The 25,732-nt window shown below is 38.3% G+C and overlaps 1 protein-coding gene across 1 annotated transcript in view; it reads right to left on the bottom strand.

Annotated features, from left to right (window-relative positions):
• itga11a (integrin, alpha 11a) overlaps positions 1-25,732 on the bottom strand; it is a 48,381-nt gene that overhangs the window by 4,694 nt on the left and 17,955 nt on the right. The window contains exons 10-28 of the mRNA XM_077563660.1: positions 25,126-25,196; positions 23,820-23,964; positions 22,828-22,976; positions 20,423-20,566; positions 18,029-18,232; positions 14,453-14,583; positions 12,624-12,790; positions 9,316-9,455; positions 7,663-7,773; positions 7,456-7,541; positions 6,634-6,844; positions 6,468-6,566; positions 1,409-1,485; positions 1,233-1,316; positions 1,000-1,090; positions 800-913; positions 543-626; positions 352-462; positions 129-224 (exon numbers count right to left, since the gene is read on the bottom strand). Coding sequence (XP_077419786.1) covers positions 129-224; positions 352-462; positions 543-626; positions 800-913; positions 1,000-1,090; positions 1,233-1,316; positions 1,409-1,485; positions 6,468-6,566; positions 6,634-6,844; positions 7,456-7,541; positions 7,663-7,773; positions 9,316-9,455; positions 12,624-12,790; positions 14,453-14,583; positions 18,029-18,232; positions 20,423-20,566; positions 22,828-22,976; positions 23,820-23,964; positions 25,126-25,196 — 2,315 coding nt within the window. The remainder of the gene's footprint in view (positions 1-128; positions 225-351; positions 463-542; positions 627-799; positions 914-999; positions 1,091-1,232; positions 1,317-1,408; positions 1,486-6,467; positions 6,567-6,633; positions 6,845-7,455; positions 7,542-7,662; positions 7,774-9,315; positions 9,456-12,623; positions 12,791-14,452; positions 14,584-18,028; positions 18,233-20,422; positions 20,567-22,827; positions 22,977-23,819; positions 23,965-25,125; positions 25,197-25,732) is intronic.

The raw sequence follows: 25,732 nt of genomic DNA, 5'->3' as shown, positions 1-25,732 counted from the left end.
AAATTCACTGTATTTGTCCGCCGTCTATGGATAAAACAAAAATAATTGTGGCCTCAAGAGTTTTTACAGAGTTAAAAAAAAATAGAATGTGAAAATAGGCAACTTGGACTGAATTTTTATTGGCTCACTTGTCTGACGGGTCTCTCTTCATGTAGAAACATATGACTGGTGGAGGGCAGCTCTACTGACGCACTGGTGACCAGTTCAAGGATTTTAAACTTCAGCTAGACAGGAAAAACAACCCAAACATGCTGTCATTATTTTCCTTTTACAAAACACTGGATACCGCAACAACTAACGGACAAATGAATAGAATGCTTCCATGTACTGAATTTTAAAAGGTAAACTCACTGCATGTAAAGTATGTACTCGTAGAGCTCCTGTGATTCTAAGTGAGATGTCTCTGTAGGAGGCCACGTTGACTGTGCACTGTATTGGCAGAATCAGGGTGTTGGTTCGATTCTGTGACAACAAACATTTAGAATCAGGAAAAAGTCTCAATGTTACATCTTTGCTGAATTTGTTTTGGGACTGTACTGTACCAAGCGAGAGAAGCGGGTGAGGTCCTCAGGTGACGCCCTGTTCTGTGCCACATGCTGAGGTGGTACACATTGTGTACCATCTCTCTGTAGGACATGTGAGGGAGAAGATCTGTTACGTTCATACATCGGAAAATTTCACAAATGCAGCCTCAACTGAGCCGTTGAGTGTTTGTCATCAAATAAAGCAGCTTTTCGTTTGTTAGACAAGCATGGTCTCAAAATTAAATGTCAAATATTTATTTGTTCTCTTCATTCACCTGGTCAATATGCAAATTAGATATCTGCAGTAGCTGGTTGCCATTTTTGGTCATTTCTGGGACTTCAATGTTCAGCTGTAGATCTCTCACAGGAAAGTAGCCAAGATTCTGGATCTGAGGGACAACATGAAATAAATTGGGTGTCTGCACGCCAGCTTTTCAGGCATGGTAATTAAAAATGGACTGTGGGGTAAGTTCACCTGAAAAGTGAAGTTAAAAGGAGGTCCAGTTACGCCAGGGTCCTCCAGCGATAGGTCTGATTTGATCTCATATCGAGTTGGATCTGAATCCCTTTTGAAGTGAACAATAAACACATAAAAATGCAGTGTGTGAGAATTAGCCAACTTAGTTTCATGGCTGTCTGTTTTGGGGTATACTGTATACATATACGAAGATGCATGCAATTGTATTGAAATATACAGTAATAGGGAACCTTGTGAAGAGAAGGTCTGCCTCGTATTTCAGTGAGTAGTATATATCATTGAAATTATCAGCCGTACTCATTTCCTCGCCATTGCTGTTGGGAGAAAAAGTTGTTTGTCACTCTATAGACTGGAAAGAAACGTATTTAGAAGCTTAGAAATTTTGTTTATTTAGAGAATTCCACACCTGCTTGCCTCCAGGATGATTCTGAGATGATCTAGAAGGACAGTGCGACTGAACTCAAACTCCAAACGAAATAATACCTGCAGAACAAACACATTTTTAATCTCGCTTGTGCATCTTAAAAAGCATAGAGCTGGCGACGAGCTGAAACCATTAGTCACAATTTGTAAAAAATAATATTTTTTTCAGAAATCTAAACAAGTGTGGGTGTTGTTTTTATTTATTTATATATATATATATATATATATATATATATATATATATATATATATATATATATATTAGGGATGTTAGAAAAAATCGATTCAGCAATATATCGTGATATTACAGCTCGCAATTCTCGAATCGATTCGATATGCGACCGAATCGATTTTTAAACGTCAATTTTTTATGGAAATATTCTACAAAACATCTTACTTAGGGTTAAGATTTTACTCATTGAGCATGGAAGAATGTTATATTAATGGAACATTAAGCTTTAATATTTTATTTCAGTGCTGTTCAAACATGAAACAGATTGCAACCTGTTTGTTAAATGCAGTGGCTCAGTTATAAACCAGAATTTTCAGATAAAAAAATATATTTTCATACAAATCTTAAAGTGTACATGTACAAGTTTACTGATTAGTATTTGGGGGGTCTGAAAAGTGGCAGCCTTGGTCAAGGACAAACACAACCATAAATGCCATTTTGCAGTGTTGCCCTTGCCCAAATTGGCACAAAAAATTTGGGGGGAGCGATCTGATTGGTCAGAGATGTCGAGTGCTGTCGTTGCAGCAATCATTGCCTCTCGCCTTCTTTCTAACTTGGTATTCATCACGGTAAAGCTGTAGTATTCACGCATATGCACAAATCTGTCCTCTTTTGCAAAATGTCCCCCAACCCCCCAAGGTGAGATAGATAATTATAACTTATCCCATCGATATGTGCTTAACAGAACAATTTGCTTCCACCAACGCATTTTGCCACTTGCTGGAGGATCACAGTTGGTCAGGGCTCAGGTAGCAACCAATCTCAGCTCATCTCTTTTCTGGGTTTGGTCATGTGACATTCGGAGGCTGAGCTGTGATTAGCCTTTACCTGAGCTCTCCCCTGATCATCTATGATGTCATTGTCATTTGACGGCAAGGGGCAAAATGGCCACCCGCTGAGATGAATACAAACGAGTGTATTTTACTGCCGATTTATTTATTTATTTATTTGCCGTACTAGAATAAAATGTAATTGCACATCTGGTACAGTAGTTAGCAGTGGTGCTCTCATTGTTAGAGAGTGTGCAAAGAATACTTGTTCTTCTGCAGAGATGTACATATAACTATTTTATCAACAAATTATACTCCTTATAGATACGGCGGAGAGGCGGGCTGGAATATTTTCTTCTTCATTGGGGTGGACAAAAAATAATTGAGAAGCACTGACTTATCTAAAGAATAGAAATTGCCTACTTTATTTATAGTTGTCCATCACTAAGGATTAGCGCTGTTATTTTGTCACCATGAGCAATTACACCGCAAAGATAAATTCCTGCATAAGTGACATTCCCCCCCAGCAACCAACAGGCTTTAATGCGTTAATCTCCATCCCAAGGTTAAGATTCTCTAAATTTGGACAAACCAAATGAGACCTATTGCTCCTCAGCCGAAGCTATTAATTGACGACAATATATTATACAAAGAGTCCTTGAGTTGCGGATGAGTTCCGTTCCTACGCGAGTGTTGTAACTCGAATTTCAACTTACGTCGGATTTCACCGTTAAAGTCAATATTTACATCAAAATACTTTGTATGGTAATTTTTTAAAAATGATTTGCCCCACCCGGAAGATGCCAGGACCAATGTTTGGAGTTTTTCCGGACAATAATTGCTGACGGACAGCAAAGCAAAGCTATAGAAACTTAAACACGGCCTGATGGCGAGCTGACCTGCTGGAGGTAACAACAACAACAACACAGCTTTAAATAACTTTAAAATGGCGTGATTACTGTGGGAAATCAATGAAGAAGATGCTATGGACGAGGCACGGTCGAAACGGCGTAGGTCACAAATTGCCATTTAGCATTATTAATGAGATGCAGACTTTAGGTGAGAACAAAAGCATGGACAAAGACAGGAGTTCAATATTACCATTGCTGCGAAGAAAAGGAAACTCATAGAGGAATCCTAAAGAAAAACAAAATGAGCTCTCAAGTGTGCATGCAAAGCTGGGGAGACAAGAGAAGAGGGCGGTCGAATGGCAGCAGGGAGCCAAGCTGTGCGTTGTTCGCGGAACTTCATGCCGTAACGAAACGCTGACCGGTTCCATTTGAGCAAAAAGGAATGTAAAACAATATTTACTGTAGCTTCCCTCCTCCACATAGCATGACTCATCCCTGACAGACCACAGACATAGTACATAAACAAATGAAGAACTCTTTTCCTCCAAATCCCATCTATGCTGTGGAAAATGACCCACGATACCCTGGAAAAAGAAGGCTTATCTTTTCCTTTTCATGGCCCCTTTCAAAAGACTGGAATGAATGTGTGCTGGGTACAAAAGAAGAAATGCAAGACAAAAATGCACAGAAAACCTTATAGTACACTTTTGGGTCGTGTCTGTGGCGTGTACACACTGAGGTAGCCGGACTGACAAAGCAGCTGTAAAATTTCTCGTAGTTACTAGGTCAGCAGAAGCAGTCCGAGTCCCATCACGTCTGCCATTTTCACTCGGGCAGAACAACAATGGTTTTACAATAAGCTTTGTTTGACCCTGTGTTGCATTCTGGAAGCTTCTCCGGAGTACAGCAGAACACTCTTGTGGCTCTGGATGCTGTTCAGAGTGAATGAGTGAATATGAATCACTGGCAGATTTTAATGGTGACAGGAGCACTCTTGGTTTAGTTTGCTGGGGAGTGCTTGTAGAGAAATGTGATATTTTGGTTACCCAGGGGATGACTGCTGTTTGTGATAATAGTGTGGTTAGGACATTGCGTAAACTCTTTCAATCACTGTCTGTGTTTCATTCCTAGCGTCTTTGTCAACTCAACGGCAACCATGTCCAGACATCAATAGAGTAGATGGCTTATGTGTAATCTGCTTTCAGTTTAATGTCTTTAATTGCCCCATTTGGAGTGCCATCAGTGTCATTCTTATCTAAGCTAATTCAAACATCGCCTTCTTGAAAGTGAAACCCGACACCTGGTTGGGAAGTGCACTAGAGAGAGCAGCGCCTCGTAAATATATCCGACATTACAAGTCTTCAGAAAGACTTGGAAAAAGCAAGAATTGAATGTGAGACCCAGAAACAGATGACGAAAGGAGATTTCTTTCACTCTCACCTGCAGGCTACAGATGAGAGACAGGGTTTGAAAAATGTTCCATTGAGTTCAACGTTTATGAATGTTAGGCCTATTCCTCAACAAGATAGTACTGTATATAAAATATTTTTTTTCATGGAAATTCAGAAAGCCAGTCTGACTGACAAGCAGATGTGTACAAAATGATGGCAACATGACAGACATAAATTATGGCCCGCTTCCCAGAAATTCTCCGACTTACACAAAGTAAGTTATAACTTATTCCAGAACTTTTTGTCTTCTGCACAAAATAATACTGTAAATATGGCAATAAAAACATCAGCAATGAGCTGCTTTAACCTATGTACCACAAATCTTTATTTCCCCCCATCTTTCACTACAGCTTATATGAATTTTACTATTCCGTCTTTCATGAATGGAACTTTCCACCAAGTGGTCAATTGTATTGATATATTGCACTGTATATTACTGTTCTTCTTCACCTCACTTAAACGTTATACACAAGGTCACATAATGTAATGAAATACAGTAAATCACAGTTACTATCAAATCCTGTGAATAACATGTACCCGTGTATAATACGTTCCCCTCCCCCCAAAATCAGTTTACCTACAATTATTATTATTATTTTTTTAAATCTCTGTAATCTCTGGTTTGCTGGTATCCCAAGCGAATAATAAGACTGAATAAAGATCATCCAAGACATACCAATAAAGTATAAATGCATTTAAATTCATGTCAAAAACTATTTTCCCAGACTTATGATGAAGGTCTTTAAAAGTATTTCTAAAACGATGTTTTCAAAAATCACCTTCTTGCACTGTATGCTCTTTTAGTCATTTTAGTAAGCTACTTTTTATTATGTCTTTACTTTGCTATTAAATCTCTTCATAACTCTGTAACTGCTTTTCAATGTTGTATTTTTTAATACAGTATGTGAAGCACATTGATTAAGGTACTGGTTAACATCGAAACAATATGGAAATTTGTGTTCCTTATTAAGCTCCCTGTATAAGGTATACAAGGTATCCCTCAAGTATTCCTCATGCATTTTACAGTAGTAGCTGCTGGCAAGGCACAGGGCCAAAGACATTTTTCACAACAAATCTTTTACAAAGTATTTTTGGAGGAATGGACTTCTACTGCCCTGTAGACTAAAATTGATCACTCTACATACATAATTGAACTATTCTAGATGGACTCCATATGAATACATGTATTTGTGCAGTGCACATTCAAAGCAATCGTAGCTATCACACTGTGCTCCATCTATGTGAGCTAAATAACAGCCGCTCATCATTTCAATAAAAACGCTTTGAAGGGTATAATTTATGCTCTTCTTCTCGTTAACAATGTGATTAAACAGCGACAGTGTCACTGATGTCAGAGGACATAACAAATTATATTTTCAAGTCTGGCCTGTGGTTTGGCTTGCTATGTGCTAAGTTGCAATGTGAATGATTTTTATGTTGCTGACAGAATACAATACTTGTTCTCATTTTTAGGAGTGAAAATAACATCATTTACTATTAGATAATTCAGATAACTTGAATAAATATTTATCCTTTTTTTAATTTTATTTTAGAGAAGTATTGAGCCTTATCAACCAATCGTGTTGTCTTCCGCATGTTTTGAATATTGTAGTCAGTTTTTTTCTCTGATGTGTTAAAGAAACACTCAACAATGTACAATAATTATGCAAAATAGAGTGCCGACATCATTGAGATAATTGTCAGTTGTCAAACGGATTTAAATAAAACAATAACTCACCTGTGCTTTTGACTTCATAAATGGAGAACTGACATTGCAGATCTTCTCATGTTTCAGTTTGTCCTCAATGTAACAATCAATCTTGATATCAGCGTTGTCCTAGGATCCAAGAACATCACAGTTCACAAAGCACGAACCTCTTTCCTCACAAAAGAACGGGACTGACCTTCAAAATGAGGCTTGAGAAGCGCAGATTGGGCGAGTAGCTGATATTGAGGCGAGCATTGTAAGCATTTTCTCCTTTGTTCTCCAGCCGGACATCCACTACCACCCTTCTTCTGTTTGCTTCTAGAACCCGTAGAGATCCCTCTGAACCGCCTTCATTGAGATGGCGGCAGAAAGCGCCACGGGACCGAACAGGCTGTGAACAGAACTGCCTGGGTGGCATGGAGGTGAGAAAAGAAAATCAAATAAATCATGTGCATCCATTGTGATAGATTAAGTGATGGAAATAATTATAACATTCTTGAATTTGGAAGTTTGCCCTGCACTTACAAATAAATCATCTCTACTATTCTTTCCAAATCCTTAATAGTTTAAAAAGATGTCACTTGGCAACTCAAACCTTTACCTCCATTCACTATAGAAGCGGTCATACTTGAAAATCCATTGACAAGCCATCATCTGCAAGATTCAATAGCCGAGCCCATCAACAGCAGCTTCAGGCCGAAAGCAATTGATGGCTATTGTGTACACTTTTATTTTCAAACATTCCCACCAAGCTTGTTGTGATGGCTTTGCAGCCTATTCCAGTAAAGTGCACAATCATTTGTGATTGTGTTTCCAATTGTGGTAGAAAATGTGTAATGGAAGTTATCGATTCTGTCTACAAGGTGTCTTTTATGCACATAACCAGTAGACAGGTAGTTCGTTGGAGCCAGAATCACAACTTCAAAATTCTGATTATTCATGTATTTGTTAGTGTCCAAACTTTGAATATCAGCAGGGAATTGAATAAATATTCCCTCCACTGCATGGGTGTACTTACTTTTGAGTCATCAGGTCTGTCACACTATGCAGTGCGAGGTCTGGCATACACCGGTCATCCTCATCACAGCCATTCCAGAAAGGCAACTAGAAACACAAATGTAAATGTAATACTGAAACATAAGGAGAGTGAGTGAGAGAGAGAGAGAGAGAGAGAGGAGAGAGAGGGAGTGTTCAGGTTTGTTTTTTGACTATAGTTTGCCTTTACCTCAGTTCTTAATACAGTTGGCCAGCTTTCATCTAGAACTGGTCCATTGTCTGGATCTCGCAGGTCGACTTGTACAGCAAACACGATAGGCCTCGCATAGTCAGTTGTCTCCTATAATACAGAATATTATTAGATTTACGATTTACCTTTTTTTGAAAAAAAATAAAAATAAATTATATACTGTAACATACAGAACGAATGTTTTGTTATCGGACTTGATTCATTTTGTTGTGACTAGACAAGAAATCACTATCCGTGCAGTTTGGGCACACTCGAGACCTTAATTTTTGGTTCATTTAAGATAGTAGGTCAGTCAAATTTTTATAGCATTTTCACGGAAGAGGATTAGGGCCAGTGAAGAGAGAAAAATAAGTTTGGCACTATTCTCACTTTATTCTCAGAATTCTCACTTTAAAATCATAATTCTGACTTTAATCTCAGAATTCTCACTTTAATCTCAGAATTCTGAATTTTGAAGTGATCATAATAGTAACACTAATAAAGTCATAATTTTGACTTCATTCTCAGAATTTTGCCATTAAAGTCAGAATTCTGAGAATAAAATGAGAATTATCACTTTAAAGTCAGAATTCTGAAAAAAAAAAGTCAGAATTGTCACTTTAAATTCAGAATTCTGACTTTAACGTCAGAATCCTGCCAAACTTTTTTTTTCTTTCTTCACTGGCCCTAATCCTCTTCCGTACATTAAAAAACAACAACACAGAACTACAAACAAAATTTAAAGGATCACATCTCACTGGAATGTTTGCCTACACATGTGTTTTTAGCTGCTTTAATGCTCGTGTTGACATTCTGATCCATACCCAAGTTTGGAATATCTTACTGCCTTGCCTTCCCCAGCACATCTGGAAGAGGTGGCTCACAGGCTGCTATGTTTGATCATGCGCATAGATGTGTCATACAATTGCAGTTATGTGAGTTCTCCAAGCCAGTTATTAATGGTTACCAGCAACTTACATCCAAGAAATTGAGATTCAAAAGACTCAAATTAAACCACAAAGGCAAATAATTTGGAACACTGTGACTGGCTCATGCACAAGTATTTCGTCATAGACATATCATAGAAACGTGCTTCTTTCAGTTATTAATAACCAGCATTTTGCACAATAGAACTGAAATAGAACTTGAAACACTGTCGAGAACTGTGAGGGCAGGCCAGTGGTGGACAGGAGAGGGAGGGAGAATCGCACCTCAGTCCAGCATGCTTAAAACAATCTAGAATGCACAATAATTTATTTTGGTGATATGGATTTCCCTCCCCCCCAAGAGTATGTTCATGTATTACCACCTTGATTGAAAACACATTTTGGAATTTTGTTTATGCATCCTGTAGGGTTTTATAAACTTGTAGAACAAATGCTCAACTCCCTTACTAGGTCTTCCAACATAAATGTTATTGACAAAAAGTATTCTCATCAACCACGCACATTTTCATTTGTTTATTTAGTGCATGTATGACTTTTTAAAATGAATGTTTGAATACACTATCAAGCGTTAAAAAAAAGCAACTGATCAAAATCACAAATTTGCCATAGGCTTAAACAAAACTTTAACCTTCAAATAATGAAGCAATACATTAGTACCACATTAATACCTTGACATTTTGAACTTCTTGCAATAAATTGGTCTTACCATGACATGGAAGTAAATGTGCTCACACTTTTCATCTCCAGGAAGAAGGGTCAAGTTTTGAGGCTGGGATCTGCTAGGGTTGTCCAGAATTGCTCGAGGATTGAATCGTCGCTCCGCAATGGAGACATTATATTTAATCCCTAATGGGGCATAAGAGAAATTTATGAAGTTAGTCAAGTTTGGAGGGTATGGACTTTTATTAAACCCACAATCGTAAAATACTTCTTTTTTTTTTAATTATGAGGAAAAGTCAGAAGATTAAACAGAATGAAGTTAAACATTTCAGAGAATATAAGGGAAAACCATTGAAATGTTGTGAGAGTCAAATTGTATTTCTACATTATACACTAGATACAGTAGATAGACGGACAGATAGGCGTAGGCCTATTGAATTGCTCTCAGAAAATTATGCCTAAAAGTTGCTGTGTGGTTGGATGTTCCACTGATAACATGATGGAAACTAAATTATCATTCCATGTTTTTCCCATGGACCCTGAATGTCAGAGAAAATGTGTAAAAGCAGTGAAAGAGTGGAACTGGACAGTTCCAAATGGAGGCTAACCAATACCACAATGCTTTGTAATGAACAATTCCCAAGTGATAACAATCATTTTTGAGTGATACAATGCATTATTTTGCTTTCTACATATTTTAGGCATTAACCAGCTTGCATCATTATCTTACAAAAAAAATAAAATAAAAATAAAAAATAAAATAAAAAACTATATATATTTATATATATAAAAAAAGGAGAGCAATGATGATGACATGTCAAATCGGTAAAATTACCGAATGAACAATACTGAGCTCTTCAGGAAAAATAAATAAATAAATAAAATAAAATAAAAAATAAATAAATAATAAATAAATAAATAAATAGGGGGGTGGGGGGACACGGACAGGGGACCGCAGGACTACTCTATACTGTGATCTGCCCCAACCGATGCCCCCCCTCTCCCAGTTGTGTGGTGCATTAAAATTGGGGGGGAGTTGTACCCCACCCCCCAAAGTGTGTTATGTGCCCTAAATGTCTATAAACAAAGTGTATTGTGCAAAACTAGTGCAGTGAGTTAAGATGAGCGACCAGCGGGGCCCCCCCCAACCGGGCGGGGGCAGGAGGCCCACCTGCCCACCAAACCCCCACCCACCCCACCGGGACCCCGGCAGGCATATTGGACCAGCCCGGCGGGGCGATAGGGCTCGCCCCCCGGATACTGGGGCCCGCCCGAGGTGCCAGGAGGCACAACACAAAATCACCCACCCGCCCGGCCCCCGGAGCCCCGAGACCCGGGCCACGGATGGAGCCCCCGGCCCAGGGGAGGGGGAGGAAGGCGGACAGGGGAGAAGAAAGGGACGGGGGAAGGAGACGACAAGAAGGACAGTTCCAAATGGAGGCTAACCAATACCGCAATGCTTTGTAGTGAACAATTCCCAAGTGATAACAATCATTTTTGAGTGATACAATGTATTATTTTGCTTTCTACATATTTTAGGCATTAACCAGCTTGCATCATTATCTATATAAATGGAGTCTTTTAAGCCCCCTCCGCTCTCCCCGGAGTGGCGTTTTACTCATTTTTCTTAGCAACAGGAGGGCAAACATAAGGCTTATTTAAAAGAAAAAAAGGCAAAACATCACTTAATTCTAAAATCCAAAACACTGTAATTATTGACACAAATGTCTTTGCCTAGAATATTAAAAGAGTGTCGACTGTCTGGCCAGGCTAACTCAACCAGAGATCAAACCACCACAGCTCCGTGCTAGCTAACATGCCACATGCTAGTCTTAGATATGTTTTGTCTCACAGTTATCATAATATAATTATATTAATTATTAGCGTAATGTACAATATTCTGATAACCTATACAAGAATGAGGCTAATCCTCATTTGTACTACACTTGTAAAATTTTGATTTTATTCCAATCCAATATTTAACATGTGATATTGGTACTTGTACAGTAAAAACAAACAAAAAAAAACTGCGTGTACGAGGAATATGATGACTGATTTAAATGTCTCTGTTGTAGATGGACTTCCATTTGTCGACCTAAAAAAAAGTGGGTAAAAATGTGGCAATGCCTAATGACATCACTGTGGTGGTCCATTGCAACTTTCGTTTAACACAGGATGATTGTGAGACCAATTTATACAAGAATCCACATCCTGAACTTCAGAACGGAGTCCTTTCCAAGCCACATTGTTTAGACAATTTCCATGTATTGCCTTAAATCTATTTTGTGAAAGGAAAAAGTGACTGCTGCTAAATTGAAACTAGGCACAAGCCAAAAATTAAAAGAGGTACACAGACTTTGACATTTCAAGCATTTAGCATTGGCAAAACTATTTAGGACTGGAAGGGCACTACTCCGGACACTGTGTTTACAACGTCTCTTTAAAACACCCATAATACAAATTTGCATGAAAATGTCACTACTCTAGTTTATTTTTCCACTAATGCATCACATCTGCCGAGCATTACTCACCAGACATAACAATGAACAGAAAATTAAATAAATGTGTTTCACTGTACGCTACCAGGAAAGACAAGATAACACCCTCTGTTCTCCTTCCACTTTGTTTTTACCACGTCTGATTTATTTGATAAAGATGTATGGGGTAAAGAGGTTAATGAAGAACACATTCCACCTCAATCTCAGCTTCCTCGCCATCTTTCCACAGAAACAGGAACCTGCGCTGACATCACTTCAAATAAACTTTACGTAAAGAAACTGAGCGTGTGTGTAGGTGGCCAACCGTCAGCCATCTGACAGATTGAGCCATCAGTTTACAATTGAGCAAAACAGATGGACTTCCAGATACTTTGGTACCGAAGTTCAGACTCAAGAAGAAAAAAAACAATGACATTTGGATGCAGTCATGTGGTTGAGCAGCTGTATATGCAGCAACTTTTGACTTGGACACAGCGTTGAAATTAATAGTTAAAGATTTCTTTTGGTGCCACTGCACAGGAAAGCACACTCTGAAAATGCAGATTCAGACAGGACATAAAGGATATAGTGTCTGGGTCTTTTACGGCCTTTTCCGCTTGAAACCTGCCATGTTTCTTCCTGGAATGTTTCATCAAGTACAAAATAACAGCTGACCAACGTGATATTGTCGCGTGACAATGGAACACTTGTCAGCATTTTTTGAGGGTATCAGAAGCAGAGTGTGATTTTATGCTAGACTTTAAAAGATGCGTCTGACTTTTAAATCATTTAAATGAAACCAAACTATAAACACACCACAAGAAAAATATGGGAACTTTACTCTTTTGACAGCAGTTGATTATTTGCGCTGGCTTACCAATTTCCTCTGTGGCAGCAATGGCTGTCCTCGCGGTGATGTTGAAGCAAACAATGGCTGACATGCAGGTCACGTCTTTACCACCCCTCTGACAGTCTTTCACAAAGATGTTGATCTTGCTGGGTTCAAACCTGACACTGGTATATATGCGGACAACACTCTTTGACCTGGGAACACGTACAGAAAATATCACTAAGTAGTCAAGACTGAATGTTTCCAGAATACTTCAGGTTTGAAATGGCATTCTTTAAAAAAAAATACATAATGAAGTACCTTCTGCTGCATGTAATCTTTTCGTTTTCCAATAATCAACAGTATAAATATCACACATAATGTGACCTTTTTGATTTTCCACAATGCACTCTACATATTTCTATAACGTTCGTGTCTGACTGTATTGGCAGGCCTTATTCAGCCAGTCAATCACAGGGCACATAAAAAAAATCAAGCCCTGACACTCACACTCACACCAACAGACAAATTAGTCTTCAATTAACCTGCCATGAATGTTTTTGGAACAAGGGAGGAAAATGGAGCAAACAAGACAAAACTCACGCGGGGGCACAGGGAGAACTTTTCTTTCACACAGGAAGGGAAGCCACAAACTCTGTATTGTGAGGCAAATGTGCTAAGCAATTTGCCACCATGCCGCCCGTGAACATCACGTCACAAAATTAGAAATCATCAGTACCATACAAAAACAAGCTGAAATTATCTGGAGAAGGTGAGAATCAATAGTATAGTCTAGTTTGACCAAAACACTCATTAGAGACGCTGATTATAAAATCTACTGTATATTGTGCAGATGTCTACAGATGTATTTTGCTCGCCCAATCAGGCTGTAGCAATTTTGCTCTGCCTCTCACCAATCAGTGAGAGGATGGGAAAATGCTGGTGATTAATACTTTGGTGAATTTGAAATCTGTTTGGTTAAGGAAACAGTCGTTGCTAATATAGTTTATGGCAGATGATTAAATCTCATTGGACAAAAAAATAATCATAAAAAAATAAAAATAATAATCCAACATCCTCAGAGACTACTGGAAGCAGTGGAGTCAAGAGAAACACTATGAAATGAAGAAATTTGACTTTTGGGGATAAATTGATATGGTTTCATGAACCAAATATTAGAATTGAAGTGTAGATGGGTGGTTCTGATAGCATTTAGGCCTTAGAGGGGTGTTGTCTTGATTTGTTCTGTGACATAGAAGGTGGTTATAATACGGATTATACAATATTTCTTCATCTTCTAAAAATAACAAAAAAATAAAATAAAATAAAAAAATAATAATAATAATAATAAATAAATTACCCTATTCCATTATTCCAAAAGATGAGAGTATAAAAAGTGGAAGAAGATGGATGAACATGTAAATCCTCAATAACTCATTTGAAAATCTTGATCTAGGACTTTGAAGCCGAGGCATACATTTATTATTCAAGCTAATTAGCAACATGCATCCATCCATTATATTTTATAAAATTATATCTCTAAACTAAACTGCATTAAGGCTTAAGCACTAAAACAACGGGAAGTTGTTCTGCAAGTTATGGGTTTTGAAGGAGAAAAGACTGAACACCTATAGAACAATGAACAATTATTGAATTTACCATTGCAATGATTTGTTTAATGTTTGTTTGTGAAAGCAAAAGTAGATCAATCAGGATTATGAACATTAAGTGCCTATGGCAATGCTGAAAGAAACAATAACGTCTTCTTCAAAATAAATATTAACTGGTGAAAGTATAAAATATGTCAAGACATATCTTTATTTATTTTTATTTTTTTTAAATATTTGGAATCAGGTCATGTCGATGAAAATACTAACCAGAGGAGAACAGCCGCACCAAGAGATCCCACTGCCAAGTCCACTAAGCCATCGTTGTTCATGTCCATCATTCCATGGATACTGCGGCCGAAGTACTGCAGGCCAGGTGCCAAATCAGCTGCTGCGATCCTCTAAGAAGGACAAAGGACAAAATGCGTAACATATATGTGCAACTTTTTTTTTCTTATCTTCTCACAATTTCTTAACTTTCATTTTCCCATTAGAAAAAAACATGTACCATTTGTTTCAATAAATTTGTAATACCAATTTTGAATGTGTATTTATTCTTCATCCTCCTTATAGAATAAACTTTAGAATTGCCATTGCTCTGTTTTGTGTCATAATCCTGTTGGAGGACATACAATCTGCAGGTGAGACAAAGATTTCCGACACCGGGCAGCACATTTCATTTCCACAATGCCTGATTGTCTTAAGATTTGATTGTATCCTGCACAAATTCAAGACAAACTGTGCTGGCTGCGTCAAAGGAGCTCCAGAACATAACACAGACACCTTAAAGTAGGTAGTGTTGTTTTCTATGCATTCTTCCTTTTTTCTTGTGTAAACATAGAGCTGATGTAAGTTTTCAAAAGGCTCCAGTTTTGTTTCATTTTTCCGAAGGACATCCCAGAGGCTTTGCGGCTTGTCAGTATGCATTTTGGCAAATTCCACTACTGCATTGTGGGTGACCACGCTACCAAATATTTTTTGCAAATAATACTTCCATTGTCACAATCCCATCTGGAATGGCATTTTGTGTTGGATTTCATTTGGTTATGGTTGAATTTATTGTTTTTTTCCCCCTTTGAGAGTTATGCTTGATTCCATGTGCGTGTGTTTTACGTGAACTTCTCATCAACCCCTTTCAGAGGTGGTGTTTATTCGCCTGTTGTCTTTCATGCAGAGACCTTCCTTCAATTACACCTGTCACACACCTCAGTGAGTAGCTCGGCAGTGTTCTCACTGTGCCTCACATACCATAACTGTTCGGTCGACCTCTTTAATTATTGCCAGGCTACTCATTACTCTTCTGACAATCCGGGTATTTCCTTTCCTAAACATTTGTTAGAAAAATTAGTAACACCCTCCCCTTCCCCCAGGCAGCTGAAGGGGAATTGAACAGACAAACTGTCAAAAGCATTAGCTATACATTTAAGCTAATGGCATTTGTTATGTGCTTCCATAGTAAACAACAACCACTAAGTTGACAAGCAGCCAAATACTTGACATGTCAATTGGGAGAAAAGTCATCCATTCAATAGTTGTTGTTTGTGTGTGTGTGTGCGGTTGGTTGAAGGATTCTGATAAAATGGCTGCTATAGCACCATTGTTTACAAGTTTTTATAGAATGGAAAGATGGCTTTGATAGAACTTTACCTATCAATCAATTCCAGCTTCTTTACAAGGTTAGTCTACGGTTAGTTTGTCTTGGATGCTTGACTTGAGTCTGTTTCTTGATGTCTTGCCTCCACTTTTCCATTCTGCACTTAAGATCTTCTTTTGAACTGTCGTCAAACTCTACAAATTCTGGAATACTCTCACTCTTATGATAGTGAGCTTTCTTAGAAAATCTTTTTATGAGCTACTGTACATCAATAATTTCATTCAAACAGGAAAACATGAATAGCCGCAAGGTGAAAAATATTTGTATGAATACCAGGCATGGATATTAATGTAATATTGTATTTTGCATTGTTGTATTTTCTGGCATGGCACGGTAGCACATATGGCTAGTACGTCTGCCTCGCCCCCTTATGCTTGTGTGTGATTCCGACGGGTGTTTATTAGCAGCCACAAGTGTACCTCACTTCTTGGCCAAAGTTAGCGGGGATAGCATATGATGAGATACAGCCTAGGTCGTTTTGAAAAGGTGCCAAATTACGACCAAATGTTGCGTATTTTAGTTTAGCGACCTCTATCGGCCATGTTAAATAGCGCAAAAATCCAAAAGCAAGACTCGACCCCGGTCTGTCGACCAGTGTTTAGCTGATTGAGCTATTTGGCCAGTGATTGTTTTAGTGTTGTCTACATGTTTTGTTAGTGTTGACTACATGTTTTGTAGCGATCTACAGCCTCACTGTGCCTTTTACTAACCTCAACCATTAGTGTCCCATGCAAAGACGTAACATGTACTATACAATCTCACTGAAAGCCTCATCCTAACCCCAACCATTAGTCCGACGGCGAATTGCCATACATGTGATTCTGTGAACACAAAAAATAAATAAAAATACTATTGACCATTACTAGCCCGTTAGCTCAGTAAAATAAATGCTCGTCTTCCAACCAGACGACCCAGGTTTTATTCCATTTACTTTTTTTTTTTCACTATTTAACATGGCTGAAAGAACATGGCCGATAGAGGTCGCTAAACTACAATATGTAACACTTGGTCGTATTTTGGTGCATGGCAAAACGACCAATATGGTCGTTATTGTTCAAGGACTTGTTGCATATGATTGTTCAACATATTGTAGTGTATATCTTCACTCAAAATGTATTTAGAGGGGAAGTCAACGTTAAACATTTCTTGACAATAATGTGTTATATGTGACCTCACTAGTCTAAACATGAATTTCATATTAATATTACATTTTTGGAATATGAGTTATGTAGAAAAATCCAGTCATTTTTATCCATCGCAGGGGGCGGCCATTTTGCCACTTGCTGTCGACTGAAGATGACATCACAGTTGCTCAGTGCTCAGGCAACAACCAATCACAGCTCACCTGTTTTCTGAAGCTGAGCTGTGATTAGTTGTTACCTGAGACCTGAGCAACTGTGATGTCATTTTCACTCTACAGCAAGCAGCAAAATGGCCGCCTTCTGAGATTGATAATAACTGCTGGATTTTACTGCATAACTCATATTCCACTAACGCAGTATTAACCAGAATACCGTATTTAGACTAGTAAGGTTGCATAGAACATAGTATTGTCAAGAATTTTTTTGCCGGGGGGTTGTCTTCCCCTTAAAAAAGAAGACAAGAAAACGAATTTGGGCTTTTCTAAAATTACCACAGCAGTAAAATGACATATCACACACATCAAACACACCAGATTATTTTCTCTCTAGCTAGAAGCCTCCTATGTCCATATTTGGGCACTACCATTGGTGAGTCCCTCAATTTTTGTGTTGATTTTATACGTCAATCACCAATTTAAAGTGTTGAATGGTTTGCTCTGGAACAATGCCATGTTAATGGTTCAACCAGGGCTGGACTGGCACAAATAATCGGCCCTGACATTTTGTCTTAGGCTCGCTGGCCCAGCCCAATTCCTGACCACATTTGGCTACCACGTAGCTCTACCACTGATATTTATTGGTTCAGTGTGCTCACTATATTGTAAATGGATTAATGGACTGCTCCCTCTAAATTGTGGGTCAGTCTCTTGGGGTAAAATGGAGGAAAATAATAATAGAATAGCACCACATCGGCCCCAAAACATTTGGCATCTGCCCTGTATGCCAAATGGCCAATCCAGCTCTGGGCTTAACAAACGTTTTAATGAAAAATGATAGTTTTGGAGATGCAAGGATTCTTATGATAAAAGTCCACTTCACATTACAACGTACCTGCTTGTATTTACGCAGTATTCTGCTCTGCTGACTGAAGAAAACATAGATGGCCCCTTTGTGATCATCTTCTAATGGCGCTCCGACCACCAGGTCATTGAAGCCATCCCCGTTCAAATCAGGGACAGGTGCAAGGGACGAGCCAAAGCGAGCATTCTGGCCACCATTATGGATCTCTAATGCACCCTCAAAAACAAAACGATTCTGAAAAATGTGAAAAATTAAAGACTTTTGTTAGATGTTTTGGTATAGTTTGAAATCAACAAGAAAACAACAGTAACACATACAAGCACGACTGGCTACTGGTTATAGACAGGAAATATTGCTGACATGATCTTGAACAGGAAGTTCATTTTAGCTGCACATCAGGAGTTAATGAAGCAATCCGCGTTTGCGGCTTTTGTGAGACAGCCCGACATTTCAGAGCCACATGTCGTACATACATTAGAAGGCATATGCCCTCATTGTAGGAATGTAGTCTCAAATGTAGCTTTCCATCATTCATGTGTACATTGATGATCGTATTCATCTGATCTCAATCCATCTCTTTGACATCTCTATGCCCATAATCTTTATGTCAATAATTCAGGAAAAGTAGCAATTGAGTTTCCATATCCATCTAAATTAACATATTAATTATAATAAAAGATATTGGTCAGCTGCTGTAATTGATGTAAATGCCATTAATCCTGTTTGATCTTGAACGTAATTATTCTTAACATCTGTAACCAAGTAAGGAGTAGTAAACAAAGAATTTTTTTTATCTCAGGCTCGTAAAAAAAAAAAAAGAGAGAGAGAGAGAGACGGTGGTGCTGTGAACCTAGAGTATACTTAGTCATAGAACATGTTCTTCTTGTTTATCAGCAAAAACACGTCATAAAACATCAAAACAGAACAACAGGAAATAAAACACATGGAAAAAGTCATATTACACTTTGAAAAGCACTTATGTCAGCGTCTGGGGTTTAAATGTCAAAGATGACTTGATGAATTACAGCTACTGATCATGACGGGATGAAAAATTACGTGTAGGCACCAGGGGACTTCAAATGATGAAATGCCTGAAAAGACAATAATATCTGTCTAGGTTGTCCTTCACTGCTTGCTCAACTTTTCAACTCAAGCTCAACAAGATGGGTCAACAGCTTTTACCATTGGCAGAATCCAGTTATTTATTGTTGGCTGTTTAGTGACCATATCATGATGGAATGTAGGAAGCTGAAGAGTTAAACAGTCACAAATGGCCTTTTATCAAATCTAGATAAAATTTGCTGACTAAACTAAGGGGCTTTAAAATCCTCGGAGGGAAAAAAAAAAAAAAAAAAAACACTCCGGAATGACTCCAAGTAGAAGGTCAGATGGAAAATATCCAAGTTTATGGAAGTAATTAACTGACTGGAAAACGTTTCAAAGAAAGCATTCTGACTGAATGGAGAAAAACGCAACTCGACCAGTAGTCAAGCATGTCATTGCTCTACTTGGCTTTTCAGTTCATAATAAAATTTAGAGCAGACGAAACATGAGATGACCATTTTTTCAGTTAAATAAATGCGAACGGAATTGATTTAGGAAGGCCGGTCTCCTTTCTCAGCTACCTGATGAGTATGCAGAGCGAGAGTGAACAGTATATTCTGAGCTGGTTGAGACTTTGGTTTAAAAATCAGTTAAAATTGTATCTTATATAAGCCACTGAATAGAATGTTATTTTTGACCTGCTACCAGAATTCAATCCGGGCTTTGGAATGGTTGCCAATTCCTGCTGATTGATGATTTCAACCTCACAGAGACACTATAGTTACAAATCGCATGTCATTCATCTTTTGGTTTATATGTATATGGATGAGAACAAAAATGTTAATAATCATTCAAGCACGTTAACCAGATTGACTAAACATCTGATTGGCCTATGCAGCGTCACTTATCACAACTATAAAGTAATTGGATGGCATATAGATTTTCTCTGTTCAGTTACATGTGGTTGGTCCATACCATAAAGTGCCCCTTCCCATTTATTTTTCCAATGAGCAAGACAGACCTGGAAATTTCCTTCAATTACAGAAAGTTCTCGCCTGCGATGATTAGCCTGCAACAGGTCTAGATGGGACAGAATACTTTCCTGTTGAGTTCATTATAGAACATCTATTAAAGTCGCTACACTGGCGTCGCAAAGTTTTTCCTTTTTGATCTCCACATTTGATCTGGTAAAAGTCTGCCTGCAGTTAACTGCAGAGCTGGAATGCAACAATCTGTTTCTTTGTGCATTGCCGGGGACCTTAGCTGAGGTGTGTTGTGAAATTATTGGGGATGTCTGGAGTCTGAACAGGTGTTGACCTCATTTACTAAAACAGTTTACTTGGCCTCAACTCGACTGATGCCAGTGCAGTTTCCACCTACCAGCTCTGTCACTCTGTAGATGTATACTTTTCCCTTCTCCATGCCTCCACTGAAGAACATTGGTGCTGCCACCAAAAGGTTATCAGTTACACCGTCTCCATCAATATCCAATGGTGCAATCTCACTGCCGTAATAGGAGCCAATCTGAAAACAGACCACATGTTTGAAAAATAATTCAAGCTGTATTAGCAATTTTTTTCTGATGTATCTTTATATTGTAAAACTAACAGTCTGGCTACATTGACGTCTGATCATCGAAATTGGCTCTACATCTTCAATATTCCAAGCAAATGTGGATTTGTGTTTTGTGAATTGAACTGTTATGACATATTTGTCAATGTTCCGACTGTGGGAGCATTACTGGATCAGTCACTGCATGGAACACATCTATCTGGCTTTTTATTAGAAACATGTGACAATGGAAAAAAAAGAAGCAATTTCAGAAGTGATGAGGAATTAACAATGTTCCGCTGTTTGTGATGAGTTGCTGCTGCCAAGGTAAAATGTCAACTGCTCCACGCTCACGGCCACAGGCCAGTTTCCAGTGGCGAGTGTAGTGGTCATGAAGACATTGCCACATCCTCTTTATTATGTTTTACTGATCATTACATACGTGTTTGCTGACACAAGGACCTTTCCAACTATCAAATGGACAAGGTTGGGCAATATTTAGCATTTTAGACAATAGACATCCTGACATTTTCTAAACATAATTTTAGCAAGTTTTCTTCTTCTATCTTGTCTGGTCTGGTTTGTTCCACTCTCAGCTGGAATATACTAGTTCCATACAGAACAGGCTCCATAATTTGCGCTGATATAATATTTTCCTGTAGGAATACTGCATGTACAGACTAATAGCAACAAATTGTCATTTTTCCGCTGTTGTACGCATTCTGGCAAATGATCATACAGTGGCTCTTTTGTTTTCATAGGTAGTTTCCCAAGAAAGAAACATCAGTTGGATAGTTTCTACATTAACTTAACTAACTTAACATGGTCAACAAATACTTGTTTTATACTGTTGTTTTATCAAAATATGCAAATTAAACCATGTGAGACGACTATAAACAAAAACAAAAAAATCAATTGCTTGATTAAAAAAAAAAGTCTGAGTGCCACTAAAAAAAATATTTCCATCAAGTGGCAACATTTTATCCATCGCTAAATTTTAACTCAGTAGAATCTATGAATGACTAACACAGTTACTATTTGGATGACATTCTATGACTTTAAGGAGAAGTCAACCTTAAACATGTATTGACAATAATATTACATTTGTGGAATATGAGTGATGCAGCAAAATCCAGCCGTTTTTATACATCCCAGGGGGCGGCCATTTTGCCACTTGCTGTCGATTCACAGCTCACCTGCTTTCAGAAGCTGAGCTGTAATGGGTTGTTACTTGAGATCTGAGCATCTGTGATATCATTTTCACTCGACAGCAAGTGGCAAAATGGCCGCCTTCTGATATTGATAAAAACTGCTGGATTTTGCTGCTTAAGTCATATTAACCAGAATACCGTGTTTAGACTAGCTGCATAAAACATATTATTGTCAAGAATTTTTTTGGGGGTTGACTTCCCCTTTAAATTATATACCCAGTGGCAGAGTTGCAAGGCGCATCTTTGTATTCAGGTTGTCTTTAAATTCAAATTATTTTGACTTGCCTTACTCCGCAAAGAACAAACACAAGCAGACGTGTCAAAATGACAGTAACATTGACCAGATTTTAACTTTTGATTTTGCTGCCATTTTCACATGGATGCAATATTCTTAGACCACTTGATAGACTGTCGCAAGTTAATATAAATATATTAACTGCTTGATCTGAGCGCAAACTCCAAAATAATCTATCTTTAGAAAAGAATAGATAGGCAAGCAATCAACATGGCTGGGAAGAAGCCATGTTTCATGAAATCAAATGCGAAAAAAATTGTCTTATTATTTGTATTTTTTTTAAAGATATTTCAATGAATGAGCAATTGTTCACAGTATGCAAAATTGCATTGACCGTCATCACAATTGTTTACTCGGACAGGCTTTTTAGCTAGCATCAGATAGAAGTAGACTATGAGAAAGTACCAAAAAGCAAAGCAACAGCAAAGAAAATGGCATTATCTAGTAAGATAAGTCGTCAGTTGCATTTTACTTAGACTTGATCCTGCTTGTATTATGAGTGTGTTGAGCAAGATTCTTGATAATGGGTACATTTTAATTCATGAAACCATGAATGTGGATGGTATGCTCAAGAATTTAGCACACGTACACCCCTCACTGAGGTGTTGTCTCACCCAAGCACCTCTCTAAAAAACTACTGGCTATACTCCTGTCTATAATGAGTAGAAACTTTAGGAATACTGTACTATACTATTCTGTGTGAGAGCACAAATAGTTTATGTTACTACCTGCTGGCCTTTGAGGGAATAGAGGATGGTGAGGTTACCAGGAGTCTTCAGAGTGAAAATGATCACTTTGCCAGTATGGTTAAAGCGAGGCGCTCCGGCAACAAGCAGACGTCCACTTTTAGCTGATACAACTGATGTCACTGTATAACCTGATCAGGAAAAAAAACAAAAAAAATAATTATACGATTAGATAACCTTTTGAAAGTTCAAAGGCTCCCACACTTTCACTCCGAAGTCTGCAAATAATGAGATATTATTGAAGCAAGTTTGCTGTTTGAAAACTATAAAGTTTATACATTTATATACGGGGAGATAGAGTATATTAGCTCTGAGGGTGAATTTAAACAGATGTTCGTAGGAATCTGAGGTGCATACATTTCTTTTTCCAGTATTTTATTTTGTGTATTCCCACTGAAAATTCCACTTGATCAACATGTACTTTTCCACCTCTATAATACCCCTTGTCTAGAATTTTACTTCCACCTCATATTACGACTCGAGCTACTTTAGCTGGCAGCCAGCTGGATAAGCTTAGTCAAACAAACCACTGATGGTAAAAACACAGGTTTTGTGGTGGAGGAGATAGATGGTGCTGGATGGGATGGAAAAGACTGAGTGGTGGGGCACTGGGGTCCGTCATGAAGACAACCCTGCAAACCTCCTACCAAAAAAAAGGCTCCTCATTTGGTGTGCCTGTAAAAACTGAAACCAAATTGATCCCTACAAAAATTGGCAAAAAAAAATATTCTACTGTATTTCATGTTGAAAAGCGAAATTGATGTGGAAACTCTTAGAGAATTACCTTACGTATGTAAATGAGAGAGACAAAAGATCCAAAGACCAACTTAAATACACATATATCACAGGTTGTAGATGAACAAACTACATTATGTTCAATTAATTCATGTCAATGGCAGAGCTCCTTTGAGTTCCTCTATTAAAAAAAATAAAATACTGTACATGTTAATTAATACATTTGGGGGGATACTCACCCAAGTATGCGCCATGGTTTTTGAGCTCTTCAGGAAACTCCTGCGCATAAGAAGCTTTTGGAGGAACCACCTTCCCTTGCCGTGTTTCTTTTAGCACTGCCCCGTTCCAATCATAAGCCCCAACCGCTCCCACCAGAGTTCCATCCTAGAGGTGATAGATATTTCATATCATTGTAAAAACTATATTCACTGCACTGGGTTTATTTTGTGTCTAGTGTGGAAAGAGAACGATAGCAATAGAGCCAAAACCATTTAATTTTCTATTAATTTGTCTGGTATGAATTGGGACATAAAAGGCTAATTAAATAGTCTTATTAGTGATTTGTGTTTTGTTCATTACATCCTGAATTAAATGATATATTGCAGTAATCACACATCTTTATTCTCTCTTGACTTTATTGAAACTGTTGGTTACTTTTGGTTTAGATTTTCCCAGCAGGGAATGTGCAGATCTCAACATGCCATGTTAAGGTAGATGTTTACAGAATATCAACAAGCAACACTTTTTTTTTTTACTCTGGGTTCAGCATGCTAAATAAACAACAGCTGGATAAACCATAAATGATGATGTATAAAATGTCTGGTAGTATATGACATAAGCAGCTTGGAGTCTAAAAAAAAAACACATCTGGGCCTTGAGGACATTCTTCCTCTTTTAAATCCCAACATTCTTTCCAATAAGTTATCCTACTTTCAACTCTCAGGTTGACTGCTGTGGAGCATTTACGGAATCTGTCCTTGTGGACAGAATTTCCGATATTTTCTGTCACCCGTCTGCAAATTGTTCGCTATTTTCAGCATAAGTGGATGAATTGATTTGTCTCTTGACACACTGTGAAGGGAAACTAAAAGCCAAAGCATTAACCCATTGGGTTAGTATACAGTTTCATGAATTACTCTAGGTAGTCTATAATGTCCAAGGTGAGACATGCCTTCCTTCCCCTCTTCTGCTGTGTCATCCAGATAGAGGGTTGCAAAGCAAAAAAGGAATAACAACTCATACTGCAGCAAGACTGATGAAATGTGTCTCAACTCCAAGTAAAGTGTCTCCCTGGAGAGAAGCAGTATTTTATTTCCCATCCCTGCATGGCTGAAGTGGAAAAGAAAATTTGTATTTTCTGCCAGGGGCCCCTAAATCAAGATCACCTAGACCTTTGGGTCCCTCTGGCACCTCTGAGGGAGAGTGAAAAGTGATAAATGGTGGGTTATGAGGAGGCAATAAGATGCCATAAAAATTGAGACAATGTGTTGCTCCATACGATGACAGACGGTATGAGACAATTTGATCGACATAAGTGCGACTTACCTCAACATTGTGAGCGGAGAATCCAGCTTGAGACATCTGGAGACCAAACGCTGTTCCATTTTTACTGGTTCCTGCATAAGCAAATAAGTCTTGAAGGCCTTTGAAGCGCACAAAATTAATCTCCCACACTATACTGATGGCATGTGATCACACACACACACACATATACAGTGAGGAAAATAAGTATTTCACCCCCTGGTGATTTTGTGAGTTTGACCCTTTACAAAGAAAGGAACGGTCTATAATTTTCATGGTAGGTTCATCTTAACAGTGAGAGACAGAATATTAAAAAAAATCCCAGGAAATCACATTATATTAATTTTAAACATTTATTTGTCTTTTATTGAGGAAAATAAGTATTTCACCCCCTAGCAAAACATGACTCAGTACTTGGTGGAGAAACCCTTGTTGGCAAGCACAGCGGTCAGACGTTTCTTGTAGTTGGTCACCAAGTTTGCGCAGATCCCAGGAGGGATTGTGGCCCACTCCTCTTTGCAGATCCTCTCCAAATCCTGAAGATTTCGAGGCTGTTGCTTGGCAACTCGAAGCTTCAGCTCCCTCCACAAGTTCTCTATAGGATTAAGGTCTGGAGACTGACTAGGCCACT

Source organism: Vanacampus margaritifer, chromosome 4 (genome assembly GCF_051991255.1).
Source record: "Vanacampus margaritifer isolate UIUO_Vmar chromosome 4, RoL_Vmar_1.0, whole genome shotgun sequence".
In the NCBI taxonomy this organism is placed as follows: Eukaryota; Metazoa; Chordata; class Actinopteri; order Syngnathiformes; family Syngnathidae; genus Vanacampus; species Vanacampus margaritifer.
The sequence above is the reverse complement of the archived record's forward strand: the minus strand, read 5'-3'. Positions and strand labels throughout refer to the sequence as shown.